At 46.6% G+C, this 26,098-nt stretch overlaps 1 protein-coding gene across 4 annotated transcripts in view; it reads left to right on the top strand.

Annotated features, from left to right (window-relative positions):
- SMARCA2 (SWI/SNF related, matrix associated, actin dependent regulator of chromatin, subfamily a, member 2) overlaps positions 1–26,098 on the top strand; it is a 604,786-nt gene that overhangs the window by 365,852 nt on the left and 212,836 nt on the right. For all 4 annotated transcript variants that reach the window (XM_029613254.1, XM_029613271.1, XM_029613280.1 and 1 more), the window contains exons 23-25: positions 123–169; positions 524–690; positions 13,702–13,865. In XM_029613254.1, coding sequence (XP_029469114.1) covers positions 123–169; positions 524–690; positions 13,702–13,865 — 378 coding nt within the window. The remainder of the gene's footprint in view (positions 1–122; positions 170–523; positions 691–13,701; positions 13,866–26,098) is intronic.

Below are 26,098 nucleotides of genomic sequence, written 5' to 3' on the forward strand. Positions count from 1 at the left end.
AACCTGATTTTAATTTACTTTTAACAAAATAGTATTCTGGTTCTCATCTAGAAAATTAGTTGAAAAAGCAGAATGTTTTATTTTGAAATATATATACAATGTACTCATTCATTTTTCCACAGGAGTCTTTTGCTGAGCACTTAGGATATTCAGGAGGCGTTATTAATGGGTAAGTCCTTTCTTGTTAATATCAAGTCTCCATGGGATGTAGTATTCTCAACATTTTATTTTAATATTACAAAATGTATGAAAATGAAAGCTTTCAGAATGAAGAACAAGTGATGTAAATTAATAGTGAAAAATTAACTAATTTTGCTTCATTATTTATTTATTTATTTATTTATTTATTTTTAGATTTTTATATACCGGTGTTCCTATATGAAATAAAGATCACATCGGTTTACATTGAAACAGAACATGAAAATTGCCAAAAGGCATTACATAGAACAAGGTTATGAAACTTGGAACAGTGTACATAAGTTCAAAATTTAACAATAACGTTGTAACATTATCTCCCTAACAGAGCTGATCTTTATCGGGCATCAGGGAAGTTTGAACTCCTTGATCGCATTCTGCCAAAGTTGAGAGCCACCAACCATCGTGTCTTGCTTTTCTGTCAAATGACATCGCTCATGACCATTATGGAGGATTATTTTGCTTTCCGTAGCTTGCTGTATTTACGCCTTGATGGTAAGATCATAAGGAAAAAATAACAATAGCTATGAGAGGAAGCGATTATTAGAGTTATCTGTAGGATCTAATTGAAAAATGGACAGGCAAGGATACTCAAATTTTCTTTCCTAGTTTTTTCCTGGAATCATCCACACATATTGTAATAAGTGCTTTGAGGCAATCTTAAAGAGTGACTGGTGGTGGGGTGATGAGAGAAGAGAGATCAAAAGACATTCATATTCAGTCATCATCTAGAATGAAAATTCACTTTGGAAGTTTATTATAAGGTATGATCATCAAAACTGTTTGCTAAAGCTATGCTAATCCCCAAAACTATAACATTTAATCAAAGTGAATTTTACAATGAATGTAGAGCATTGTTTCTCCGAGGACAAGCAGGATGTTAGTCCTCACACATGGGTGACATCATCATATGGAGCCCCGATGCAGAAAACTTATGTCAAAGTTTCTAGAACTTTGACTAGGCACACTGAGTATGCCCAGCATGCCCTACATCACATGTCCTCGCAGGGTACCTCTTCAGTTTCTTCTTTTCCGTGGAGCTGTAAGCCTTGCGGTGTGATTGAGCTCACTTTAGCTGTTTTAGCCTTGTAGAAAACTTTTGTACTCTTCACATTTCATGCTTTTTTTTTCTTTCGATTCCGTCGTCTGATCCCTCTCTGCCTTCCCAAATTGTCTCTAGGCAGGGTTTTCAGCATTTTTTGCTAAGTTTCTTTTCGCGGTCTAATCCCCCCGTGGTGGCGGTGCCTTGGTGCCTGCCAGCCAGCCATCGATGCCCATTGCCATTGCTTTCGACTTTGCAGCCCTTTTATTTTGCCCATCACAGCCACATCAGATTTTCGCTGATGTCCCTGATGCCTGAGGACCATGTCTATTACTGATCCTCATGAGGTATGTATCTTTTGCCTGGGGGCATTGCATGACGTCCAGGGTTGCCGCTTATGTGCACAGATGACACCAAAGGGACATCTGCTTCGACTCTACAAGATGGATCAGCTCTTCCGTTCGAGGAAGTCTGAGCCATTGGCATCGGCAGCATTTACGGATCTTGTGCCCGCACTGATTGATACCATGGCCATTGACATCAGCAGGACTGTCTATTCCTTCAATGCCGCCAGAGGATAGGGGCATCGGAGACAGACCGTTGTCGATCTCCTCTGGGCCAAGGACGCCGGGTTCATCGTCTTCAACCTCAGCACAGGGGAAAGACTAGGCCGAGCATTGAGGGAAGCCTAAGAAGCATGGGCACTGGGCTCCATCGATGCACAGTGCTGGTGCGGGGATGCACCAGCTTTGGCTGCGATGCCCCAGAAGTGGCCCTGCAGCGAGGAGAATGCATTCTCTGTCTGTGCCAGGGGGTCCACAGTGGTCTCCACCATTCCTGGTACCAGTCGCTGATTCCCCTCGCGGGTCCGAAGAAAATCTGGCCACCCCTCCTTCCTCCCAGTCTCTGTTGGCATCAGCTATGATTGAGAAGGAACTGGAGCACTGGGTCCAGCTGGCGGTGGATGGGTGCTGCAAGGCATTGGTCCTATGGCTGTGGCAGCACCGGCCCCGGTGCTGCCCATCCTAGTACCTTGTACCACTGAACAAGATGTGTCACAGTTCCTGAGGACAGTGAAGTACATTAAGTCTTCATTAAGGTCCTCTGTTCCTTTTTGAGATCTCAATTTAGTTTGACCTTTTTGGCAGGCCCATGATTTGAGCTTATTAGGGAAATTCCATAAGTCTGCTTACTTTTGAAGGTAGTATTTCTGGTGGTGATTTGTTTGGCCAGAAGAATCTCTTGAGTTGCAGGCATTGTCTTGCAGAGACCCATTCCTGGAGTTCTCTAAGGATATGGTCAAGATTCATACAATACCTTCCTTTCTTCTGAAGGTGGTTTCCACCTTTCATTTGAATCGGTCTGTTTCCCTTTGTTTCATAAACAAACAGGTGAGGCAACTTGCAGGTTACTGCACTGTTTAGACACGCAAAGGGCACTTTTGCGGTATTGCAAGGTCACAAATGCCTTCAGATAATTAGATCATTTCTTTGTGTTCTATGGCAGAGTTTGAAAAGATGATGCAGCAAAAAAGGCATCAATAAAAGCTAAAAGAACAGCATTTAAGAAATATAAAGGATCCCAAAGGGAGGATCACAAGGAAGAGTATCTGGTGGAACTGAGGGAGACGAAGAAAGTAATCAAGAAAGCAAAAAGTCAAGCGGAAGAAAGGATTGCTAAAGAGGTAAAGCGAGGTGACAAAACATTTTTCAGATAAATCAGAGAAAGGAGAAAAATCCAAAGTGGTATAGTGAATTTGAAAGCTGAAAAGGATCAGAAATATTAAACGAATACTTCAGTTCGGTGTTCACTAAAGAGGACCCTGGAGAAGGACCGTCGCTAGTTAAGAAACTGGAGGGAAGTGGAGTAGATGAAATTCCATTTACAGAAGAGAATGTATGGGAAGAGCTAGGAAAACTGAAAGTGGACAAAGCCATGAGGCCTGATGAGGTTCATCCCAGGATAGAGGGAGCTCAGAGATGTGTTGGCGGGTCCACTGCGTGACCTGTTCAATAGATCCCTAGAAACAGGAGTGGTGCCGAGTGATTGGAGAAGAGCGGTGGTGGTCCCGCTTCACAAGAGAGGGAGCAGAGAGGAGGCTGGAAACTACAGGCCGGTTAGCCTCACCTCAGTGGTGGGAAAAGTAATGGAGTCGCTGCTGAAAGAAAGAATAGTGAACTATCTACAGTCAGAAGAATTGCTGGACCAGAGGCAGCATGGATTCACCAGGGCAAGGTCCTGTCAGACAAATCTGATTGACTTTTTTGATTGGGTGACTAGGGAACTGGATCGAGGAAGAGCGCTCAATGTCATCTACTTGGATTTCAGCAAAGCTTTTGATACGGTCCCGCACAGGAAGCTTGTGAATAAAATGAGAAGCTTAAGTGTGAGTGCCAAGGTGATGGCCTGGATTGCAAACTGGTTGATGGACAGAAGACAATGTGTGATGGTAAATGGAACTTACTCTGAAGAGAGAGCGGTGTTAAGCAGAGTGCTGCAAGGATCGGTGTTGGGACCGGTCCTGTTCAATATCTTTGTGAGTGACTTTGCGGATGGGATGGAAGGTAAGGTTTGTCTTTTTGCGGATAATACTAAGATCTGCAGCAGAGTGGACATGATGGAAGGAGTATAGAGAATGAAACTGTATTTAAGGAAGCTGGAAGAGTGGTCGAAGATATGGCAGCCGAGATTCAATGCCAAGAAGTGCAGAGTCATGCATATGGGGTGTGGAAATCCGAAAGAACTGTATTTGATGGGGGGTGAAGGGCTGATGTGCATGGAGCAGGAGAGAGAGACATTGGGGTGATAGTGTCTAACGATCTGAAGTCGGCAAAACAATGTGACAAGGCGAAAGCTAAAGCAAGAAGAATGCTGGGCTGCATAGACAGAGGATTATCTAGTAAGTGAAAGGAAGTGATGATCCCCTTATACAGGGCCTTGGTGAGGCCTCACCTGTAGTACTGTGTTCAGTTCTGGAGACCGTATCTCCAAAGGGACAGAGACAGGATGGAGGCAGTCCAGAGAACGGCTACCAAAAAAGTGGATGGTCTTCTTAAAATGACTTATGAGGAGAGATTGAAGAACCTAAATATGTATACCCTGGAGGAGAGGAGGAGCAGGGGTGATATGATACAGACTTTCAGATACTTGAAAGGTTTTAACAACAAGGTCAACAACAAATCTTTTCCATTGGAAAAAAAATCAGTAGAACTAGGGGGTCACGATTTGTAACTCCAGGGAGGAAGACTCAGAATCAAAGTCAGGAAGTATTTCTTCACGGAGAGGGTGGTGGATGCCTGGAATGCCCTTCTGGAGGAAGTGGTGAAGACTAAAACTAAGAAGGATTTCAAAGGGGCATGGGATAAACACCATGGATCCATAAAGGCTAGAGGATGGGAATGAAGAGAAGAGCCATGGGGGTGGCTGGCTGGAATGGTGGCTACTACCTGGTGATTACTACCCTTATTCAATATGCCTTCACATGGTTAATGCAACTCCACCATAGCTCTCTGCTTCAACGGCATTCGCACTTTCTTCAGCACTTCAAAGTGGATTACATTCAGGTACTGTAGGTATCTCCCTATCCCCAGAGGGCTTACAATCTAAGTTTGTACCTGAGGCAATGGAGGGTAAAGAGACTTGCCTAAGGTCACAAGGAGCGACAGTGGGACTCGAACCCTGGTCTCCTGGTTCATAGCCTACTGCTCTAATCACTAGGCTACTCTTCCCCTCAAATGTGGAAAATAGGATTTGCATTCAGACAACAACCAACAAGGACTGAACTACACAGTCTGGGTAAACAAATAAGCATGCAGGTAGCTTGCTTATTGCGGCGGTTACTACCCTAAATCAATTAAGCCTGATACTTCACTTTGAATGCATATACAGCATTGCTTTCTGCTTCAATGGCAGGGGGAAATGTGGAAAAGAGGATTTACATTCAGACAACATCCAACAAGGCATTGATCTGTGCAGTCTGGGTAAACAAGCATCAGGGTAACTTGCTTGATGCAGCGGTTACTACCCTTAACCATTAAGCTTTTTGCTCACCTTTGATGCAACTCCAACATCACTCCCTGTATCAGTGGCAGGGGGTGGAAGGTATTTGAATCAAACAGTTACCAACAAGGGCCCTGAACTTTATGGTCGGTGAAGCAGATAAGTATGGGAAAATAAGTGTGGGAGCTTGCTAGGCAAACCGAATGGACCACTTGTTCTTTTTCTGCCATCATTTCTACGTTTCTATGATAGCATAATGAATTAAGGATTCCAATATAGTAGCATATGTGGATAGTAGTTTTTTTTATCTAAACAGGTTAGGGCATATTCCACTAGAGCTTAGGCAACTTCCTGGGTGGTGCTGCGCTTGGTTTCTCTACTGAAAATCTTCAAAATTCATCATGGTCCTCTCAGTATTCTTTTTCTAAACATTGTTTGGATGTATGGGCCAAAAAAGAGTCATCCTTTGCCACTGAGATGTTGAGAGTGGGTTTGATAGTGACCCACCCTATTCAGATGTAGCTTGGGTATATCCCATTTGTGTGAATTGATCTGACTGGATGAAGAGAGAGGAGAATTGTCTTATCTGTTAATTTTCTTTCCTTAAGTACAGTCAGACCAGTCCAAGACACTCTCTATTCTGTCAAATTCCCGTCTATTTTTTAGTACACGAAGGAACAGTATACTTGAGAAGATTGTGGAAACAGGTATACCCTTTATGCACTTGTATTTTTTTTCTGATTTCTATTTCTAGTTAGAGTTTCTTGGTCTTGGAAGCTGTTTGGTTAAAAAAAAATCCTTGTTATGAGATAAGGGTTTATATTGTCCAAAATTAGCTTTTTACAGGTAATATTGCCAGCATGGAAGCACATATGAGTGATATCAGCAAACTTGTTTATCTCTGTCTCCATTTGCTGGTCGGGGTGCTGTCAGACACTGGTAGTTTTGACTCCTCTCTCCCTCTAAGAGGTGGGGGTTTCATTGGAATCATATCTCCTGGTAGCAATAAGGCAAAATATTGTATATCATTAGAAAACACAAACTATACCATCTGTGAACAATTGAATACAACTGATCTGGAGGGTGTTCACAATGGAGCTAATCACATTTTATGTTAAGGACAGTTCTTGAACATACTCAGATCAGTCCAGACCAGTGGTTTATTCATCCCTTCCAGCAGATGGAGTCAGAACAAAACTTTTGAGGCAGTGCTACTTAACTGAGAGTGCCACCTGCAGGACCTCAGTATTTCTCTGACTCTAGCAGATGGTAGAGATGTATCTGCAGGCTGTTAGTTAAAACAAGGAAAAAAAGAGATTTTTTTTGTTTTACAGTAGTTTTAGGTTCCAGATTACGGGCGCTCCCTGAGGTGTTAGGTGTCTTTGTGGGCCATCCCTTAGGTGGAGCCGGGCCGCTGGGGGATTGGATACCCCTGACTGGGCGGGATGGTTCGAAGCCAGGGGTCCTGGCTCCCTCAACCCTCCGAGGCTCCTCTCACCCTTCTTCCGCCAAGCAGGAAGTACCTGCTTAATAACATTTCTTTAAGTCCTTTGTTTAAAAAAAAAAAAAGTAGCATACAAGAAACAGAAGAGCAGAGCTTAGCAGGACTGAGCGGCAGTCGACTGGCTGTTAACCCATGGTTCCGGGGGTTCGCGGTCAATTGCGACGCTAGTGCCGGGAAGGAACCACAATGCCTCGTTCCTTGTGTAGTCCTATGCTCTGGTGGGGCTGACTGGATCTGTCAGCGTCCCTGGGAACTCCCCGGTGGGGATTGCATCCATTCCCGGCAGCGGCTCAGTGGGCCCGAGTTAGACGTGCTTTGCCGCACAGAAAACCTCGTGGGGGAACGCCAAGGGGCGCGATCGGGAGACATGGCACCAAAACCTAAAATGGCCACCTGCTGTGTGTGTGGCACGGCGGCAGCGGGTCTGAACTCTCATTCCCTCTGCCCGACATACTTTTCAGGGCAGGAAGGCCCCTTGAACCGCGCAGGAAATTGTGGCAGAAGGTCAGCAGGGTCTGTTCCTGTTGCCGCTGGGAAGGCAGTTCAGGAGACTGCAGGGCGGTCAGGCAATTCTCCCCCTCCTCTTTCCCCAGTCAGGCAGGATGCTTCAGAAGGGGAGGATGAGGCGGCTGACAGTTCCCCGGGATTGGGGGAAGATGAATCAGGGATTTTTCCCCATATTTTATTCTCCTTCTCCATGAGGCCTACCTGGCTGGGAGAAGTGGAGGAAGAAGGCAGGCTGGGGATTGCCCATGGGCCCCCACGGCTAAAACGTCTAAAGTGGCTTCTCAGGGGACTGGTGATATTCTTCAGTGCCTGGGTTTGCACTGTGCTGCTGCAGAGGCTGGTCCCAGAGACTGTGAGGACTCTGATCAGCCCAATTGGACCCCCTCGATGCAGGAGCTGACCCGGATGCTCCGCCGACCCCTGACGTAGACAGGACAAAAGATGACCCTGATCCTGATGAGTTTTTGGACCCGGAGGGAGACTATCTGCGGGTAGTTCATCTGTTTAAAAGGGATAAACTGAGCCCCCTCATCCCGCAGGTGCTGGAGGAATTAGGAGTGAAGGTCACTCAGGAAGCTGGATAATGAGGATGTTAACCCAATTCTGGATGGGCTGAGAGGACCCACTAGCGCTTTTCTGTTGCCCAAGAAGATCCGAAAGCTGGTGAACTAGAAGTAGGACTCCCCAGATGCTGGCCTGAAGATGGACAGAGCAATGGCCAAGCTTTATCCTCAGCAATTCCGGGGCTCTCTGGAATTGCTGAGGATCTTGAAGGTGGATGCGGCCATCTTGGCGGTAACCAAGAAGACGATGATCCTGGTGGCTGGGGCAGCGGCCCTGAAGGTTGTCCAGGATCATAAGCTGGAGGTGCAACTCAAACGGATGTTTGAGGTCTCAGCATTGAGTCTTCGGGCAGCTGTCTGTGCCAGTTTAATGCAAAGGGCGCATGGAAGGAAGGCCGCACATCTGGAGGCAGGCATAGCCTACGTGTCAGATGCTTTGTATGATTTGGTGTGTATATTGGCTCATTGCATGGTCTCCTCGGTAACAACTCGTAGGCTGCTGTGGTTACGTAACTGGTCGGCCGATTTATCCCCTATAAGGGGAAGCTGTTATTTGGAGAGGACCTGGATTAGTTGATGAAGATCCTGGGGGAGTCCAAGGGGAATAGATTGCCGGAAGACAGGAAGGCCAGTAAGAAGGTGTTCCCTTCTCGAGCCCATTTTCAGGATTCCCATTGATTTCATTCCGGCAAGTCCTCATCTGTTTCCATCTCAAAACAGGGCAGCCAACAGTCCTTTCGTGGAGTATGTAGGTCGGGCAGAGACTGCATCGGGCAGGGAACTGGGAGTGAAAATCAGCCCAATGAAGCCAGTGGTCCCCTCTCCTCTATAGAAGCTGTAGCAGGCCTACTGTCCAGCTTCTACAAAGAGTGGGAAAAGATTACCTCGGACCGTTGGGTGCTTGAGGTGATACGTGTAATAATCTGCTATGCTGATGGGAGGAGCAATCAGATGGAGTTATTTCTGTAATAATTCTGGTGTTAGTTGTGGGTGGATCCTTGGGCCGGTGGCAGATGACCACGCCCCTGGGGGAAGATCCCGAGAGGGACCACCGGCTAGGCTTAGAGTATGGAGACACACACACTAGTTCTTTTATTAAACAGGTTTTTGAAACCACCAGAGGTGGCAGTAGTGAGCTGAAATGCCCGGCAGGGCTGAAGTCCCTCAGATACTGGAACAGCGATCCCAGGATGGCTGAGCTGTTGAGAAACTGTAGACAGTGAGTAGGCAGGGTATGGAGAGTTCATGAACAGAACTAGATGACAACACTCACAATAATGGTCTCTGAGAAGCTCAGCAGCTGGAAAGGGTAGGCCCTCGAGGAGTGAGTACCTGGTTCCAGGGAAAGCTCTGAGAGAGCAATGGCAACTCACAAAGATGTAGGCAGCGATAACCTCCAGGCAGAAGAGAATCAGCAGAGACAGGAACGAGGGCCCTCAAGGAGCGAGTACCGGTTCCTGTCTGTACCTGAAAGGCAAAAGAGAGAGCGAGGCCCCCGAGGAGTGGGTACCTCTGGTAAGTCCGAGGAGGCAGAGTAGCTAGAACAAATCCTTGCTAATTCAGTTTGTTAGCGATATCAGAGACCTTTAAATATCGAAAGCGGATGACGTCATCTCAGGGGGATGCCCCTGAGGTTCGCACCCTTGCTGGTACTTCAATTGGAGCGCGCACGCGCCCTAGGCTTCAGGCAACATGGCAGATTTGCAGCGTCAAGCCAGTCCGGGGACGCCGAAGGAATCCCGCAGGGATCGCCGCGGCAGCCAGCCGTCCTTCAACCCCGGAGGGAGTCACCACAGAGGTAAAGAGGGCGGAGTGAAGACGTCAGGCAGCGATGGTTGCAACAATACGAGACGGCCACACTCTAGATTTTTTTGTGCCCACCTCGGGAGGCCTTTGTGGAGTCCCACGTGGTCTCTTGTGTTAGGCTGGTGGCAGTGTTGGGGGCGCTGCAAAGGCTGCTCATCCTAAAGGCCATTGTTCCTGTCCCTCTGGAGGAATAGGGTCAGTGACTGTATTCCATTTACTCCTTTTGGCCCTTTTGGCCCATTCTCGATTTGCAGAAGGTGAATCGGTTTCTTTGGGTTCTGTGCTTTCGCATGGAGATTATGCATATTGTGATGGCAGCAGTCCTCAGAGGAGAATTTCTCGCTTTCCTAGACCTGATGGACGCGTACCTGCACATCCCCATTTGACAGGAACATCAGAAATTTCTTTGCATCAAAGTGTTGAGTCTACATTTTCAGTTCAGAGCCCTCCTGTTCGGCTTGGCATCGGCACCCCGCTCATTCACCAAGGTGATGGTAGTAGTGGCTGCGGCTCTTTGCCGGGAGGGAATTTTGGTCCACCCATATCTGGACGATTGGTTGGTTCAAGCGAAGTCCAGGGAGGAATGAGAGAAGTCCATCCGAAGAATGATGTCCACCTTACAGTCTCTCATGTGTACAAGAGTCAGTTGGAGCCGACTCAGTCACAGGTTTACTTAGGGGCCCACTTCGACACTCAGCGAGGCAGGGTTTTCCAGGCAGCAGACCGGGTGTCAAAGTTGCAGTCTCAGGTCAAGTGACTTCTTTGTCTGGAGGTGGGCAAAATGTGGGATTATTTACAGGTCCTGGGGTCCATGGCATCCACGTTGGACTTGGTCCCGTGGCGTTCATGCACATGGGACCACAGCAACACGCGCTGTTGTGCATGTGGAGTCCCTGCTCGGAAGAGTTTCATCTTCCCTTGCCTCTGCTTTGGAAGTCCAGGTCCAGTCTGTCATGGTGGCTGTCTCGTCCCAATTTAGAGAAGGGGATGGATCTGGAGTCTCCGGACTGAATGGTGGGCTCCAGGGACGCAAGCGTCTCCGGCTGGGGAGCAATATGCTTGGGCTGGTCGGCGCAAGGTCTGTGGCGACCGTAGGAGAAGTTCTAGTCCATCAATCACTTCGAGACTAGGGTGGTCCTTCAAGCCCTGGAGGTTGTTCTGCCCCTGGTCCGCGGTCGCATGGTTCGAGTGTACTCTGACAACGCGACAGCTGTGGCATACATCAGTCAGCAGGGAGGCACAAACAGTCATGTAGTGGCGTTGGAGGCCCGGAGATTATTTGCCTGGGCAGAGCATCATCTTGAAGACCTAGCCGCATCACATGTAGTGGGAGTAGACAACGAGCAGGCGGACTTCCTCGGCAGGCAGCAATTGGATTCTGGGAAGTGGAAGTTGACCCCCGGAGGCATGGAACCACATCTGTGTGAGGTGGGGCACTCCACAATTGGATCTTATGGTGACGAAGCTCAACTCCAAGACAGAGATTCTTCAGTCGCTGAAAGGAACTCTGTTTGGTGGGCCTCCATGCTCTGGTGTGCCCTTGGCTGACAGGAATTCTTCTGTACATCTTTCCTCTTTGGCCCCTCATAGGTCGGGTCCTCAGGCGCCTAGGATCACATCCCGGGACCGTGGTTTTAGTAGCTCTGGAGTGGCTGCGGAGACCGTGGTTCGCAGATCTGGTACAACTTGCAGTGGAAGATCCTCTGTCTGACTCATCTTCCAGGCCTGTTTGCGTCAGGGTCCCATATTTTCTGATCGGGAGGTTCACTTTTGTCTTTCGGCTTGGCTTTTGAGAGGCGGAGATTTCGATTGAAGGGTTGAGTTGAGACGACTTGTTCTTCTTCAGTCCTGAAGACTGGCAACCTCTATGGCATATATTAGGGTCTGGAAGCTGTTTGAAGTTTGTTATTTTCAGTGTTGTCTAAAATCTCTGGCGGTGGAGGTATTGCATGTGCTGGTTTTTCTGCACAGGGGGTTGTCCAAGGCTTTGGCTTACAACTCGTTTCGGGTTTAGGTGGTTGCCTTGGGTGCGCTTAGAGGCAGGTTTCAGTTGTGGTAAGGTTCCTCAAAAGGGCTAATCTGTTACGTCCTCCGGTGCAAAAGATCTGCCCGGTTTGGAGTCTCAACCTAGTACTCCATGTCCTTTGCGAACCCCCCTTTGAACCCTTGAGAAGGGCTACCCTGAAGGATTTGACTCTGAAAGCGGTCTTTTTGGTAGCTATTTGTTCAGCTCAAAGGATTTCGGAACTTCAGGCTCTGTCATGTAGGGATCTATTTTTGCAGATTTCCGGGAATGGAATCTCATTGAGAACAGTGCCTTCCTTTATTCCTAAGGTGGTGTCTGCTTTTCATATTAATCAGTCGGTAGATCTTCCGGGTTTTCCAGAGTGGTCGAAAGAGTCTCCTCAGTATAAAAATTTACATCTTCTGGATGTGCGGCGGATGCTACTTCGGGATTTGTAGGTTACTAATGCTTTTGGTCACTCAGATCATCTGTTTGTCCTCTTTAGTGAACTGAAGAAAGGGGACATAGCCTCTAAGGCTACCGTAAGGGACAATAAATTCCTATCTGTTTGCGGGCGCAGGCTGCTTCCTGGGCTGAGTGTCAACTTCTGTCACCACAGGAGATTTGTAGGGCAGCAGTGTGGTCCTCGGTTCATACCTTTACCAGGTATTATCATCTGGATGTCAGGGCACAGGATGTCCTTTGGGGAGGGTCCTGCGCACAGGTCTTTCGGGGGCCCGCCTGATTTAGGGGTGCTTGGATACATCCCACTGGTCTGAACTGATGTGGGTATGTTCAGGAAAGGAACATTGATTCTTATCTGCTAATTTTCGTTCCTGTAATACCACAGATCAATCCAGAGGCCCTCCCACTTGATGCTGAAAGACTGATTTTCTGCCACGTTTTGCTGCTTAGTACAGAATTATTCTGTTTAATAAAGACTTTTTCTTTTAGAGGGCAGTTACAGGATTCACTTCCTTGTCTTCTTTGGTTCTTGACGAACAAGGTTTATAGTACAGGGGTATCCACCCTTTATTCCCTATGTCTGTGTGAAAGGGTTTCTGAAGTATCTTAGCTTGGGTACAGGTCAATAATGTGGTCCTGTAGGTGGCACTCTCAGTTAAGTAGCAGTGCCTCAAAGTTTTGTTCTCTGACTCCATTTGCTGGATGGGATGAATAACCCACTGGTCTGGACTGATCTGTGGTATTTCAGGAACGAAAATTAGCAGGTAAGAACCAATTTTCCTATACCAAGATATGTTAAAGTATGGACTTTTTTTTTTTTTTAAATATTTGTTGAGGAAAGGAATTTGTTCAAGCACTGAATAGCAGACCACTAAACACTTAACAAAAATGGATCTAAGGATCTGTGTTTCATGTTTCCAATTTTGAATGGGGATTTGGGATATGGTCATATGCACTGAGCAGGTGATAGGTTTTGCATTGTAGAGGCATGTGATGTATTTGTTTATCTCTTTGTTCTTTACAATAAAGGTATGCTTGGAAAAAAAAAAAGAGGACAGCATGAAACAAATTGCTGATGTACACAGTAATATTTTTTTTAACTAATCCTCAGAACTATATATAGTCAATAACAGTATTCCACTTAAGATTTACTACTGTTCTTTACAAAACATTTTTCTATTTTCATTATACAGTTTATCCATCATGTGCCTTGGAAAGAATGCTAACAATAGAAAATATTTCCTGAAGGTCCTGGAAATATATCTGTTGAAAACATCATTTCTAAGGGGTCAATATGTATTTTCATTATTTAGCTACTGGCAATTTGTCTTGTGCTTTGTTATACTGGTCTTAAAAATTGCAGTGAATGGAATTTTGATGATATATATCTAGTGGGCACTAGTTCATTTTATATTATTGACCAGGCAGTAGATCATTTTATGCTCCTGACCAAATTTTATGTTGAGATATGTAATCTTGTATGAACCAATGGAAAGTATTGTTTGTGTCTTCATAGAATGATACGTTTTATTAGTAATCTTTATGTACATTTTTCTTCTCTAATGATCCTTGTTAGATCATAGATCTGACTTAAAAACCACATTTTGTTGTTTAGGTACAACAAAGTCAGAAGATCGCGCTGCTCTGCTGAAGAAGTTTAATGAAGAAGGTTCACAATACTTCATATTTTTGTTGAGTACAAGAGCGGGAGGGCTCGGACTGAATCTTCAGGCTGCTGACACAGTCGTCATCTTTGACAGTGATTGGAATCCTCATCAGGTTAGCAGGAGGAGGATGTTTAGATTGTGTTTTTGCGTTCTACTTCTTGGTGCTAGTGATGACGCATTAGATGATGCTGTTTTTCATTTTACATTCTTTCCAAGTTATTACACATTTAGGTGGGTCTCAAGATAACACAAATGAGCTTTCAAGACCACAGAAGAGCCCTGTAAATGTGGCCTAGGTGGCTGGAAAAACTCAACTGCATTATCTTTGGATAGTTATGTTGACCCAATTAAAGGTATCATATAGAAAAATTTGTACCCAGATTATTTTCCTTGTGTTTATATCCAGGTATTTGTTGATCTCCTGGAATCTGCTTTCTTTTCTATTTGAATATCATTGAAAGGTATACTACAAAGAATTTAGTTTTCTTTAAGACCAATATATCTATTAGAATTCTGCACTACAGAATGGATGTCTGGGAAAGTGGTGTGTGGTTAAAGGTTAGTTGTTATAAAACTATTTGTTCTGTTTCATATCATTTCCCTGTATGTACCGGATCAGTCCAGACTCCTGGGTTTTGCCTCCGCACCAGCAGATGGAGACAGAGCAAGATTTGACTGGCTCTGCCATAAATACCAGGGTGCCACCCACATTCTGCCAGTATTACTCTGTCTCCAGCAGATGGTCCGGGTGCTTGACTCACAGTCTGAACTGATCTTTAAAAAAAAAAAAAAAAAGAAGAAAAAGGTTTAGGTAGGTTGGCAGAGCTTTATTGGCTTACTTGATTAATTAAGTTTAAAAAAAAACAAAAACGGAAGAAAAGGCTGAGAAGGCAGATAGTAGCCCCGGAGCATCCAGCGACGGTCTGAGCCTCTCAGGGGGTTGTCAGGTCCTGAGGGGACCATCCCCCCCCTGGTTCTGTAGGCTGCTGGTGCGAAGGGTTGAGAACCCTGACTAGTCTTTGACAGCCCAGCCTGGGTGATACCGGGGAGCCCGGCTCACTCACCCCAGCCGGACCGCTTTAGGACCCGACGCGGGACAGCGTCACAGGTTGGGAAAAATAGCGTGTAGTTCAGCGGCTCTCTGTGTCTTGTTGCTGCGGCGGTCGGCATTTCACGGCTCCTCTCCCCCAACCCCCCCCCCCCCCGGCTCCTTATTATTTTCTGTTTCTCTCGGCAGTCCATTTTCCTTATGCCACGCGGTTCGTCTTGCTTGGCCTGCAGCTCGGGGCGCACACGCCTCTCGCGGGATGGGCTGTGTTCAGCCTGCATCCCCAGAGGCGAAGGGACTTCGGGGTCGGTTCGGGGGGTGGTGGTGCGACGCAGAACGATGGCGGTCGCGATCGGGGAGCTATGTTCATCTTCCTCCAGGCAGTTGCCGGTAAGCGCAGGAAAATCCGCCATCTTGGGTTTGGCCTCCTTCGCGGCGCCGATCGCAGTGGGGGCAAGGAATTTCCCGCCTTCCCTCTCTCCACAGATACCAGTTCCCCGGCCTGCTTCGCCGGCAGGGGCAGCAGAGGGAGGGCAAGGGGATGACAGGAACGGATTCTGACATCTCCTGTTCCTCCTTTTCTTCGGATTTTATCCTGGCTATGCATAGGGCCTTTAAGGCGAGCAAAGCCTATAAGCGGCATTCGCCTAAGTCCAGGGGCTCTGAGGGCCCACCTCCTGCAGATAAGGGTCGACCCCGGTCGAGGGACCTGGGAGGGCCTTCCAGGACAAAGCGTCCATTACGGGCTATTCCTCCCCGGGAGGATACGGACTCTCCCTCCGAGTCTACGGATCAGGAGGGGCCGACTCCACCCTCGCGGGGGGGGGGGGGACGTAGAGGGAGACGGCGCTTAGTCACAGGATGCGACGAGGCAGAGCCATGTCTCTGAGGGAGATGACCCTAGGGTGGTCCGCCTCTTCCGCAGAGACGAGCTGGGACCCCTCATTCCCGCTATTTTGGAGGAGCTGGGAATTGCTACACCTCGGTTCGATGGACCCGGTGTTGTTGGGGCTGAGTGGCCCTCCCACGACATTTCCTTTTCATTTTTCCACTACGGACGTCCTCTTTCGCGAGTGGGATACCCCGGATTTGGGGTTGAAGGTCACAAAGGCTATGGATAAGCTTTATCCTCTGCCTGAGGATGCCCTGGAAGTTCTTCGGGTTCCAAAGGTAGATGCAGCCGTTTCAGCGATGATGAAGAGGACTGCTATTCCAGTCACGGGGGCCACAGCACTGAAGGATCTACAGGATCAGAAACTGGAGGTCCAGCTTAAAAAGATCTTCGAAGTAGCCGCTCTAGGGGTCCAGGCAGCAATTTGTAGCAATTTTTGCACTGCGGGCAGGGCTGCGTTGGGTGCAACAACTGCTTGCCAATGAGGGCCTTTCGGAGGAGGAAGCTTGACAGGCTGGCCGTCTCGAGGCGGTAGTGGCTTATGGTTCCGACGCGCTTTACGATCTCCTGAGAACTTCGGCTCGTTCCATGGGCTCTGCCGTCTCGGTGATGCGGCTATTGTGGTTATGGAACTGGTCCGCGGATGGAGCCTCCAAATCCCAGCTGGGGTCTTAACCCTTTAAAGGCAAACTTCTATTTGGAAAGGAATTGGAGGATATGATTCAGTTACTGGGCGAAAATAAGGTTCATCGACCGCTGGAAGACAGAACACATTCCAGGGGATCCTTCTCGTCTAGGTCCAGGTTTCGGGGAACTCGAAAAGCTCGTACTCCTCGTCCTAGTACCTCTTCCCCTTTTTTTCGTCCGGCGGGTGGCAGGCAGCAGTCACAGTCTTTTTGAGGGAGACGTTTCAGTAAACCTGCTTCCTCCCAGTCGGCTCCCGGCGGTAAGGCTGCACAATGATGTCCAGCCGGTCCATTCCTCCGTACCGAAGGTAGGGGGCAGATTGTCTCTTTTTTACGAGGAGTGGACCACAATCATGTCGGACCAGTGGGTGCTCTCCGTGATAAAACACGGTTACGCTTTAGATTTTGCATGTCGTCCCAACCCACGATTTTTCCCATCCCCGTGCAGATATGCCAACAAACGTCAAGCGGTCCAAAAGACTTTGCATCGACTGTTGGATCTGGGAGCAATCATTCCGCTACCACCTCCGGAGCAACGAAGAGGACATTATTCCATATACTTCGTCGTTCCAAAGAAGGAAGGGTCCTTCCGTCCCATACTAGATCTAAAGTGTGTCAACAGATGCCTTCGGATCCCACGCTTTCGCATGGAGACATTGCATTCCGTCATTGCGTCCGTTCGCCCGGGGGAGTTCCTGGCTTCACTGGATCTGACGGAGGCATATTTGCACATCGGGATCAGGGAAGATCATCAGAAATATCTGATTCTTCGTGTTGGGGAAGCATTATCAGTTTCAGGTGTTACGGTTCGGTCTGGTGACAGCTCCCAGAACCTTCACCAAAATAATGGTGGTAGTTGCAGCACAGCTGCGACAGGAGGGCTTTTTGGTGCATCCGTATCTGGTTGATTCGAGCAAAATCCAAGACCCTGTGTCATTCGGCGATACACCGGGTGGTACAGTTGTTGAGGTCCCTTGGTTAGGTGGTCAACACAGCCAAAAATCAGCTCATTTCCTCTCAGTCGCTGGAGTTTTTGTGAGCTTTATTCGACACACGTCAGGGGAAGGTCTGTCTCTCCTCCGGTCGCAGTCTCAAGTTGCAGGGCCAAGTACGGTCCTTGCTGGAAAAACAACCGCCGACAGTTTGGGATTATCTGCAGATGATAGGTTCCATGGCTTCGACGCTGGAACTGGTCCCTTGGTCTTTCGCACACATGCTGCCCTTACAATTGGCGTTACTTTCCCGCTGGAGTCCGGTGTCCGAACAGTTCTACCTTCCGTTGCCATTGACAAACCTGGCATGCTCCAGTCTAGGGTGGTGGCTGTGTTCGGACAATCTCCTCCGGGGCATTCCGCTCGTGGTGCCAAAGTGGACGGTGGTCACCACGGATGCAAGCCTCTCAGGTTGGGGAGCGGTGTGCTTGCGGAAGTCAGTCCAGGGACTCTGGTCCTCGGTCGAGTCTCGCTGGTCGATCAACCGCTTAGAGACCAGAGCGGTGTGCCTGGCGTTGCAGGCCTTTCTCCCACTGATTCAGGGGAAGTCGGTCAGGGTGCTGTCCGACAATGCGACCACAGTGGCCTACATCAATCGTCAGTGGGGGACCAGGAGTCGTCTGGTGGCGTTAGAAGCTCGTCTGTTGATTCAGTGGGCGGAACGACACCTGGTCAGCATAGCTGCGTCCCACATAGCAAGGGTCGACAACATACATGCAGATTTTTTGAGTCGATATCAGCTCAAACCCGGAGAGTGGGAGCTTGTGGACAGGGCCTTTCAACTCATCTGCGACAGATGGGGCATGCCGGCCATGGACCTGATGGCGATCCTCAAGAATGCCAAGGCCCCATGCTTCTTTGCTCGTTGAAGGGAAATGGGGGCAGAGGGTGTGGACGCCTTGGCGTTCTCCTGGCCGACGACAGTCCTTCTGTATGTATTTCCCCCTTGGCCGCTGATTGGCAAGGTACTTCGTCGAATAGAGAGCCATCCTTCGGAGGTAATTCTGGTGGCTCCCGAGTGGCCCCGTTGGCCGTAGTTTGCAGATCTCATCAATCTCGTGGTGGAGGGTCCACTGCGTTTTCCGTTTCTACCGAATCTCCTTCACCAGGGGCCTGCTTGTTTCGATCAGGTAGATCGCTATTTGTCTAGCAGCATGGCGTTTGAGAGGCGACTTCTAAAAGGCAAAGGTTATTCAGACGCAGTGGTGTCCACCCTCCTGAGGTCGCATAAGGTGTCTACTTCTTTATCGTATATACGTGTTTGGAAGGTTTTCGAATCGTGGTGCGTTTCACTCTGGCGTCCATTTCCAGTATTCTAGCATTTCTACAGGACAGTTTGGCTAAGGGTTTGTCCTGTAGCTCTTTGCAGGTGCTGGTGGCAGCCCTTGGTTGTTTACGCGGTTCTGTGGAACGGAGGACTCTGGCGGCGCACCCTGATGTTGCCTGGTTTCTGAAGGGGGCAAAACATTTACGCCCTCCGCTGAATGTTCCGTGTCCCTCCTGGAATTTAAATGTGGTTCTTAAGGCTTTGTGTGCGCCCCCCTTTGAGCCTCTGAAGAGGGCGACACTAAAGGACTTACATTGAAGGTAGTATTTCTGGTGGCAATTTCCTTGGCATGACGGGTGTCTGAGCTCCAGGTATTGTCCTGTAGGGAGCCTTTCTTGAGGATTTCTGAGACTGGAATTAGTTTACGGACGGTTCCATTTTTCCTGCCAAAAGTGGTTTCTTCTTTTCATTTGAACCAGTCAGTGGAGCTACCATCGTTTACTGACCTGGATAGGTCGGATCCTGTTTCAAAGGATTTAAGAAAGCTGGATGTACGTAGGGCGCTACTGCGTTATCTGGAAGCTACTAATGGTTTTCGTTTATCGGATCATCTCTTCGCCCTTTGGAAGGCTCCAAAGAGGGTTAATATGGCATCCAAAACCACTATCGCTCGGTGGTTGAAAGAGGCCATAAATTCCTCATATTTACTCTGTGGTCGGCTCCTACCAGTGGGGCTGAAGGCTCATTCCACTCGCTCCCAGGCGACTTCCTGGGCAGAGTGTCACCAGATTTCTCTGCAGGAGATTTGCAGAGCAGCAACTTGGAAATCTTTGCATACTTTTGCGCGACATTATCGGCTCGATGTCCAGGACTCAAGGGAGGGCAATTTCGGAGCAGGCGTATTGAGAGTGGGCCTCTTCGGATCCCAGCCCAAGTAGTTTTAAGCTCTGGTACATCCCAGGAGTCTGGATTGATCCAGTACATACAGGGAAAAGAAAAATTAGGTCTTACCTTCGATAATTTTCATTCCTGTAGTACCAGGGATCAGTCCAGAGTCCCGCCCGCTGTATGCATTTAAGTCTCGGAGAGTCCGCTGTTTCCACTTCTGCTCTTGTTTTATTTGATCTGTGAGGTTTTTCAGTTTGTTAACCTCTTGTCAGGGTCAGGTTTGTTGTTGGGGTCAGTGATCCAATGGTTCCCCGGTTGAGATTTTATTTATTTATTTATTTATTTATTTAAGAGTTTTTATATACCGCGGCACGTTAGAAAACATCACCACGGTTTACAATGAACATTAAATTAGCAACAAGTTTTACAATCCAAAACAATTATAGAAAGGTACATAGCTGATAAAATTAAAACTATAAAATAATTAATATCAAATAATCCATAGGAGGAGCATTTGGCCGGAGGATCAAAAATAACAATACAAATATTTACAATTTGGGAATATAAAACAGGAAATGTAGATTACTTGTGAGTCAGGAATTAATTGACAGATTAGGGGATCAGAATAGTCTTTTCAATATTAAGAGTATTGCAAGTATATAGGTCAAAGGGTGTATATAGATTTATGTATATAGTTAGTTTCAGTTAGGGGTCATTCTGCTTTCACATTGCGTAATACTGGCAGACTGTGGGTGGCACCCTGGTATTTATGGCAGAGCCAGTCAAATCTTGCTCTGTCTCCATCTGCTGGTGCGGAGGCAAAGCCCAGGAGTCTGGACTGATCCTTGGTACTACAGGATCGAAAATTATCGAAGGTAAGACCTAATTTTCTTTTACTCTTTCATCCTTCTGCAGCACATATAGGTATGATCATTCTGAAATCTTTACGATGGTTATGCAACTCAGCTTCTTAAAAGGAGGGCCATATTCCAGATATCATTTTGCTGAAAGTGCTTGAATCTTAGCAAGTTGTGATACCTTTCAAAGGATAAACAAAAAAGATATAGGATACAAGCTTTCAAGGCCAAAAATGTTGCATCTAAGGATCTTAAAAGTTCATGAATTGCATCTTTCTTTGTTGACCCAAACAAGGTATCACAGCTTATGAAGACTGCAGTAGGACTTTACTCAAAATATTTTTGTCCTTTCTCCTATATACTCTGTGGGCAGTTGCCCTTAGGCAGCTCTTTCAACAAGAGATTTGCCTTGATTTTGGATATACAGGAAATGCAAATAGGAATTGCATTTTGTTGTAAATCAATTTTTAGAAAATTTATACAGTTTATGGCTTGGAGGAAGTTTCAGGTTTTTAAAAAAAAATTTGCATGTGACATTCAGAGCCAGTCTTAGTCAGCAACAGTTGATTTAAAAAAATATACTGAGTTGATCTTGTTTTGGAAATAGAGCCAATCTTGGCACACATTCATAAAAATGCTAAAAGTTGCCAAATATACAGTTGGTTAGAATGTGTTGATGTACACTATAACAGGCTAAACCAGGATGGAAAAAAATTACACCTATTTGCATCTTCTCTTGGCTTTTTTTTTTTTACTACTTTGGTCATTCCTTCTTGTCACTGTGCCTCAGAAAATCTTTTGTGCCCTTGCTGGTTCTCTAGCCAGGGTTTTCTGTCACTTTTCTTATTTTTCTAGCATTCTGTCAGCAGGCCTGCTCATCGGGCCTTCAAGTTGTGGATTTCCTCTTGGGTCATCTCCGGAATACAAATTTATTTTTGTTTATTTTGCTTCATCAGTTTTTCACAATATGTCCAAGAAGGAGGCCAGCAGTTTCAAATTGTGCCCCCTATCCTGAACCAATATCAGTTCTGCTACATGTTTGGGAAGGATTAGGATTTAACAGTTTGCCCTTGGTGACATCCTTGAGTAGATATTGCAGTCAGAATCTTTTCAATGGAAAGGAGGCTGTGGAACGAGAGCTGATGGGTTGAGGGTGAAAAGAGGTAGACTCGGGTAGGGATGTGAATCGTTTTAGGACAATTAAAATTATCGTCCGATAATTTTAATATCGTCTTAAACCGTTATGGAACACAATACAATAGAGATTCTAACGATTTATCGTTATAAATCGTTAGAATCGTGAGCCGGCACACTAAAACCCCCTAAAACCCACCCCCGACCCTTTAAATTAAATCCCCCACCCTCCCGAACCCCCCCCCAAATGAGTTAAATAACCTGCGGGTCCAGCGGCGGTCCGGAACGGCAGCGGTCCGGAACGGGCTCCTGCTCCTGAATCTTGTTGTCTTCAGCCGGCGCCATTTTCCAAAATGGCGCCGAAAAATGGCGGCGGCCATAGACGAACACGATTGGACGGCAGGAGGTCCTTCCGGACCCCCGCTGGACTTTTGGCAAGTCTCGTGGGGGTCAGGAGGCCCCCCACAAGCTGGCCAAAAGTTCCTGGAAGTCCAGCGGGGGTCAGGGAGCGATTTCCCGCCGCGAATCGTTTTCGTACGGAAAATGGCGCCGGCAGGAGATCGACTGCAGGAGGTCGTTCAGCGAGGCGCCGGAACCCTCGCTGAACGACCTCCTGCAGTCGATCTCCTGCCGGCGCCATTTTCCGTACGAAAACGATTCGCGGCGGGAAATCGCTCCCTGACCCCCGCTGGACCTCCAGGAACTTTTGGCCAGCTTGTGGGGGGCCTCCTGACCCCCACGAGACTTGCCAAAAGTCCAGCGGGGGTCCGGAAGGACCTCCTGCCGTCCAATCGTGTTCGTCTATGGCCGCCGCCATTTTTCGGCGCCATTTTGGAAAATGGCGCCGGCTGAAGACAACAAGATTCAGGAGCAGGAGCCCGTTCCGGACCGCTGCCGTTCCGGACTGCCGCTGGACCCGCAGGTTATTTAACTCATTTGGGGGGGGTTCGGGAGGGTGGGGGATTTAATTTAAAGGGTCGGGGGTGGGTTTTAGGGGGTTTTAATGTGCCGGTTTTGCGATTTTTAGATTTTTCACGATTTTTCACGATATTTTACCCCCCCAAACGGCAACAATACGATTCCCTCCCCCTCCCAGCCGAAATCGATCGTTAAGACGATCGAGGACACGATTCACATCCCTGGACTCGGGAGTAATCTAATGGAATGTTTCTTTATACATGCTACAGCTTCCCAGTGGAGGTGGTGGAGACAAAGCCAGTATCAGAATTCAAGAGAACATGGGAGAAACACAGGATCTCTGAGGGAGAGGAAAGGATTATAAAGCTGAGCAGATGCTTGTGCAAACTGGATGGCCAGTATGGTCTTTATTTGCTATTATGCCCTATATCTCAATGAGACTGCAGTTGTATCTGTGACACCTGTGTACCACAGAATATTAAAAGTATGTTGGTGGTTTTTCCTCCAAAGGGAAATCCTGTAAGAGTTATGCTGATGTGAGCTAGGAAAGTTCCAGTGATTTATAGGTCATTTGGTCAGAGAGTGTTGCAAACAACTCTTTGACAGACAGTCTGATACAGCCCATAAGGGCATGGTTTAGAAGAAGGTTATAAAAAAAAAATCATGACTATACTTGGTCTGGAGCTTCTTTAGAGTCACAGAGAAAGAGGAAGGATGTAGCTGTCACCCTCTTCAGCGACAATAGGAGGAGAAGCAGTTCAGGCAGAGATACTCTTCCAGCATCTCAGGAAGCGTGAGAGAAAAAGAAGGTATATGGTTTGGTGTTGAGAAGAGTACTTTAACTGTGGCGGGAACTTGCTTGGACCAAGAGGCAAACTGTGCCATCAGGAACTTGCTACAAGGGCTCAGTTGATTCCTGTCTGGAGATTCAGAAGGATTTCCTCCTTGAGCTGATCAGGATATTGTAAGTAACTGAATCTGGATATATGGACAGTAATGGGGCCTAGCTAGGCAGAGTAGAATGGATTGTAAAAGGAGTATGAAATCTGTGGAATTTATATAAGTATTTGAGATTTTTGGAATGTTTTTTCTTATTTTACTATTTTGCTTTTGTTTGATTAAAGAACTCTGTGGAATAAATATTTTTTTTTAATTTGGAGCACAATTTTGTAGAGTTGACATTGGACTTAAGTGGTGCAGAGGGGGGTGTGTGTCCTCGGCCCAGTTTGGCCCTGCAGACTAGCCTGTCCACTGTTCAAGAGAGACTTTATTTTTGCTCACTTTAGGTGGGTTCCCCCCCCCCCCCATGCCCCCCAAAGTGGAGAATATGGGCCCCATAGGGACCCGGGGTTACATATCTTGAAAAAAATTAGGTCCATCAAAGCAGAAAGACCATGAGGCCACATCATCTGTTCGTGGTGAAGAAGTGCAGAAGGAGGCATTAACTTCTTCAGTATAGAAAAGAAGCCCTATAGATGAGAGCCTTTTTGCTCACCCAGCATACACCAAGCATTGGGCTTCAAGCATTTGAACATAGATCAAAGAAACAAAAGCATTGATGGTGATCCCCTTTGATGTACAGTGCTGAGAACAGAGGATCTGCACTGCAACCCCACTACACAGTGGCTTTGCTTGAAGTATAATTCTCTCTCAATCCAGGGCAATCACTGTGACAGTCTCCTAAGGTCCAGTTTCAGGCATCTATGCTGAGACCCATCATATCTTTGACTCAGCATTCTTTGAGAAGCAACGTAAAGGGAGAATTACAGAGGCAGTTTCTCAGCATGTTAATTGAACAGTAGGTGTGAGCTAGCTCAATCCCACTCAGCACTCAGCGTCTCAGGACTAACACCGGACTCTCTGTACACAGAGTTGGAGCCAAACAAGCTAGGAGAGGTAAGCTCCTCCAGCCCCTCAGAGCCAGCTGGCCCCACAAATCCAAAAGGACAACAGTTAGTCAGTTGGCACCACTTTCAGCCTGCAATACTTTTAAGATAGCATCAAGAACCTATGTAATGGCCATTGATGAATGCAGGTCCTCATGACTGTGAGCATCTTATCTAGCCTCTCTGAGAGTGTGCAGGAAAGGATTGTAGAATGTCATATAATGGAGGGAATCTCTTTGGAGATTGGATCAAGGAGACAGGAGATCTATTCAAAGTCCAACGTATCATGATTCAGACCTTCTCCACTAGCACCTCAGCATTTTCCACATTGTAGAGGTACAGGAATTGTCTTAAGAAGCAGCTTTTGCTTGAAGAAAACACTATTGAGTCTTGATTCACCCTATACAGCAGTAAGGCTTCTCGCCTCGGTACCACAAAGATAGAATTTCTAAGCCTCATACTGCTACCCAGTCAAAATTAGGATTATTGAATCCTAGTTGATAGTTATAATTAAGGAAGGAAATTTGCTAGCTAAAACAATTAACTTTAAAACACATTTTATTTATTTTCCAAGTTCAGGATTTGGATAGTAGGTCACTCGTATAACAATATTAGAGTCAAAGGAAAAGAAATACAATAAGTAATCCATATTGTATTTAATCTTACTGGATTTCCAATTATGTATTTATTCGCCTGCATTTATTTATAGCTCCACCAGAAAAACTGTCAGAGCAATTTTCAAAATACTCCATTGAAATTGTAGATGGAGTAATGATTGAATGGCCAACCGCAATGACCATCCTAACCCTTCCCTCCTGGCACACGCTTCTGGAGAAGCATCCTTGGTACAAGAGAATACAGCATCACCTAGCATGCAGATCCTAGCTACAGAATCGTTTCCTGCCACAACAGGATTATGCTGTCCTTCCGCGTGACCTTGCTCCTCCAGGGCAGCACAGGGGCTGCCAGACTGGAAATGGGGACACTGTAGTATGTCACTGTTGGTCTTCTCTATATACCTCTCTGTCTGCCCTAACTCTTCCAAGTCTGCCACTCTAAACTACAGAGATCAGATTTGTTCTCAGAGTCAGGAGTTCTTTGTACAAGGTGAACACATACAACATCCTCACAAATTGATAGCATCATTCATGTGACACTTGTAAATCTCTGGATAGCCCTCATCTTGCTGCTGTACTGTGGTCTGCATCTTAATATTTTTAGTTGTTAGTTATTTAAGGTTGCTATGGGAGTAGGGGTGCTTAATCTAATGTAAAGTCCTTTAAATTTATTTGGTATATTTTGTAGTTTGTCAATGACAAGCAATGAGGACAGCAGTTAATCTGTTTATAAAGCCAAGGTTATTCACTTGTGGGGAGGGGGGGGGGGTTGTAATCTAAATCCCTAAATAATTCTAATTGTGAAAGATTTCCCTCTTGTCCTTTTAACTGGGATAACAGGCTATAAATTAAAGAACGTGCTTTGGATGGATAGGAAAGTTTTAAACTTTTAAATTAAATCACACAAAAGAATAACCTTGTTTTAAACATCTAAAGTTTAAACTTATTGTAGCATTCACTTTTTCAGACCACTTCCTTATTTCAGGTGCCATTCCACATATCTTAAACTTAATCATATAAATATACAATAATGGCAGCTATATACTTGTTGTAGTCAATTAAATATTGCTGTTTATAACAATTTTGAACAATTCACAATATCTGTTATTTTGAACTTTTTTGATCATTTCATATTCAATATGGTGGTGAAATGATCAAAA

This window comes from Rhinatrema bivittatum, chromosome 1 (assembly GCF_901001135.1).
Source record: "Rhinatrema bivittatum chromosome 1, aRhiBiv1.1, whole genome shotgun sequence".
NCBI classification, from domain to species: Eukaryota; Metazoa; Chordata; class Amphibia; order Gymnophiona; family Rhinatrematidae; genus Rhinatrema; species Rhinatrema bivittatum.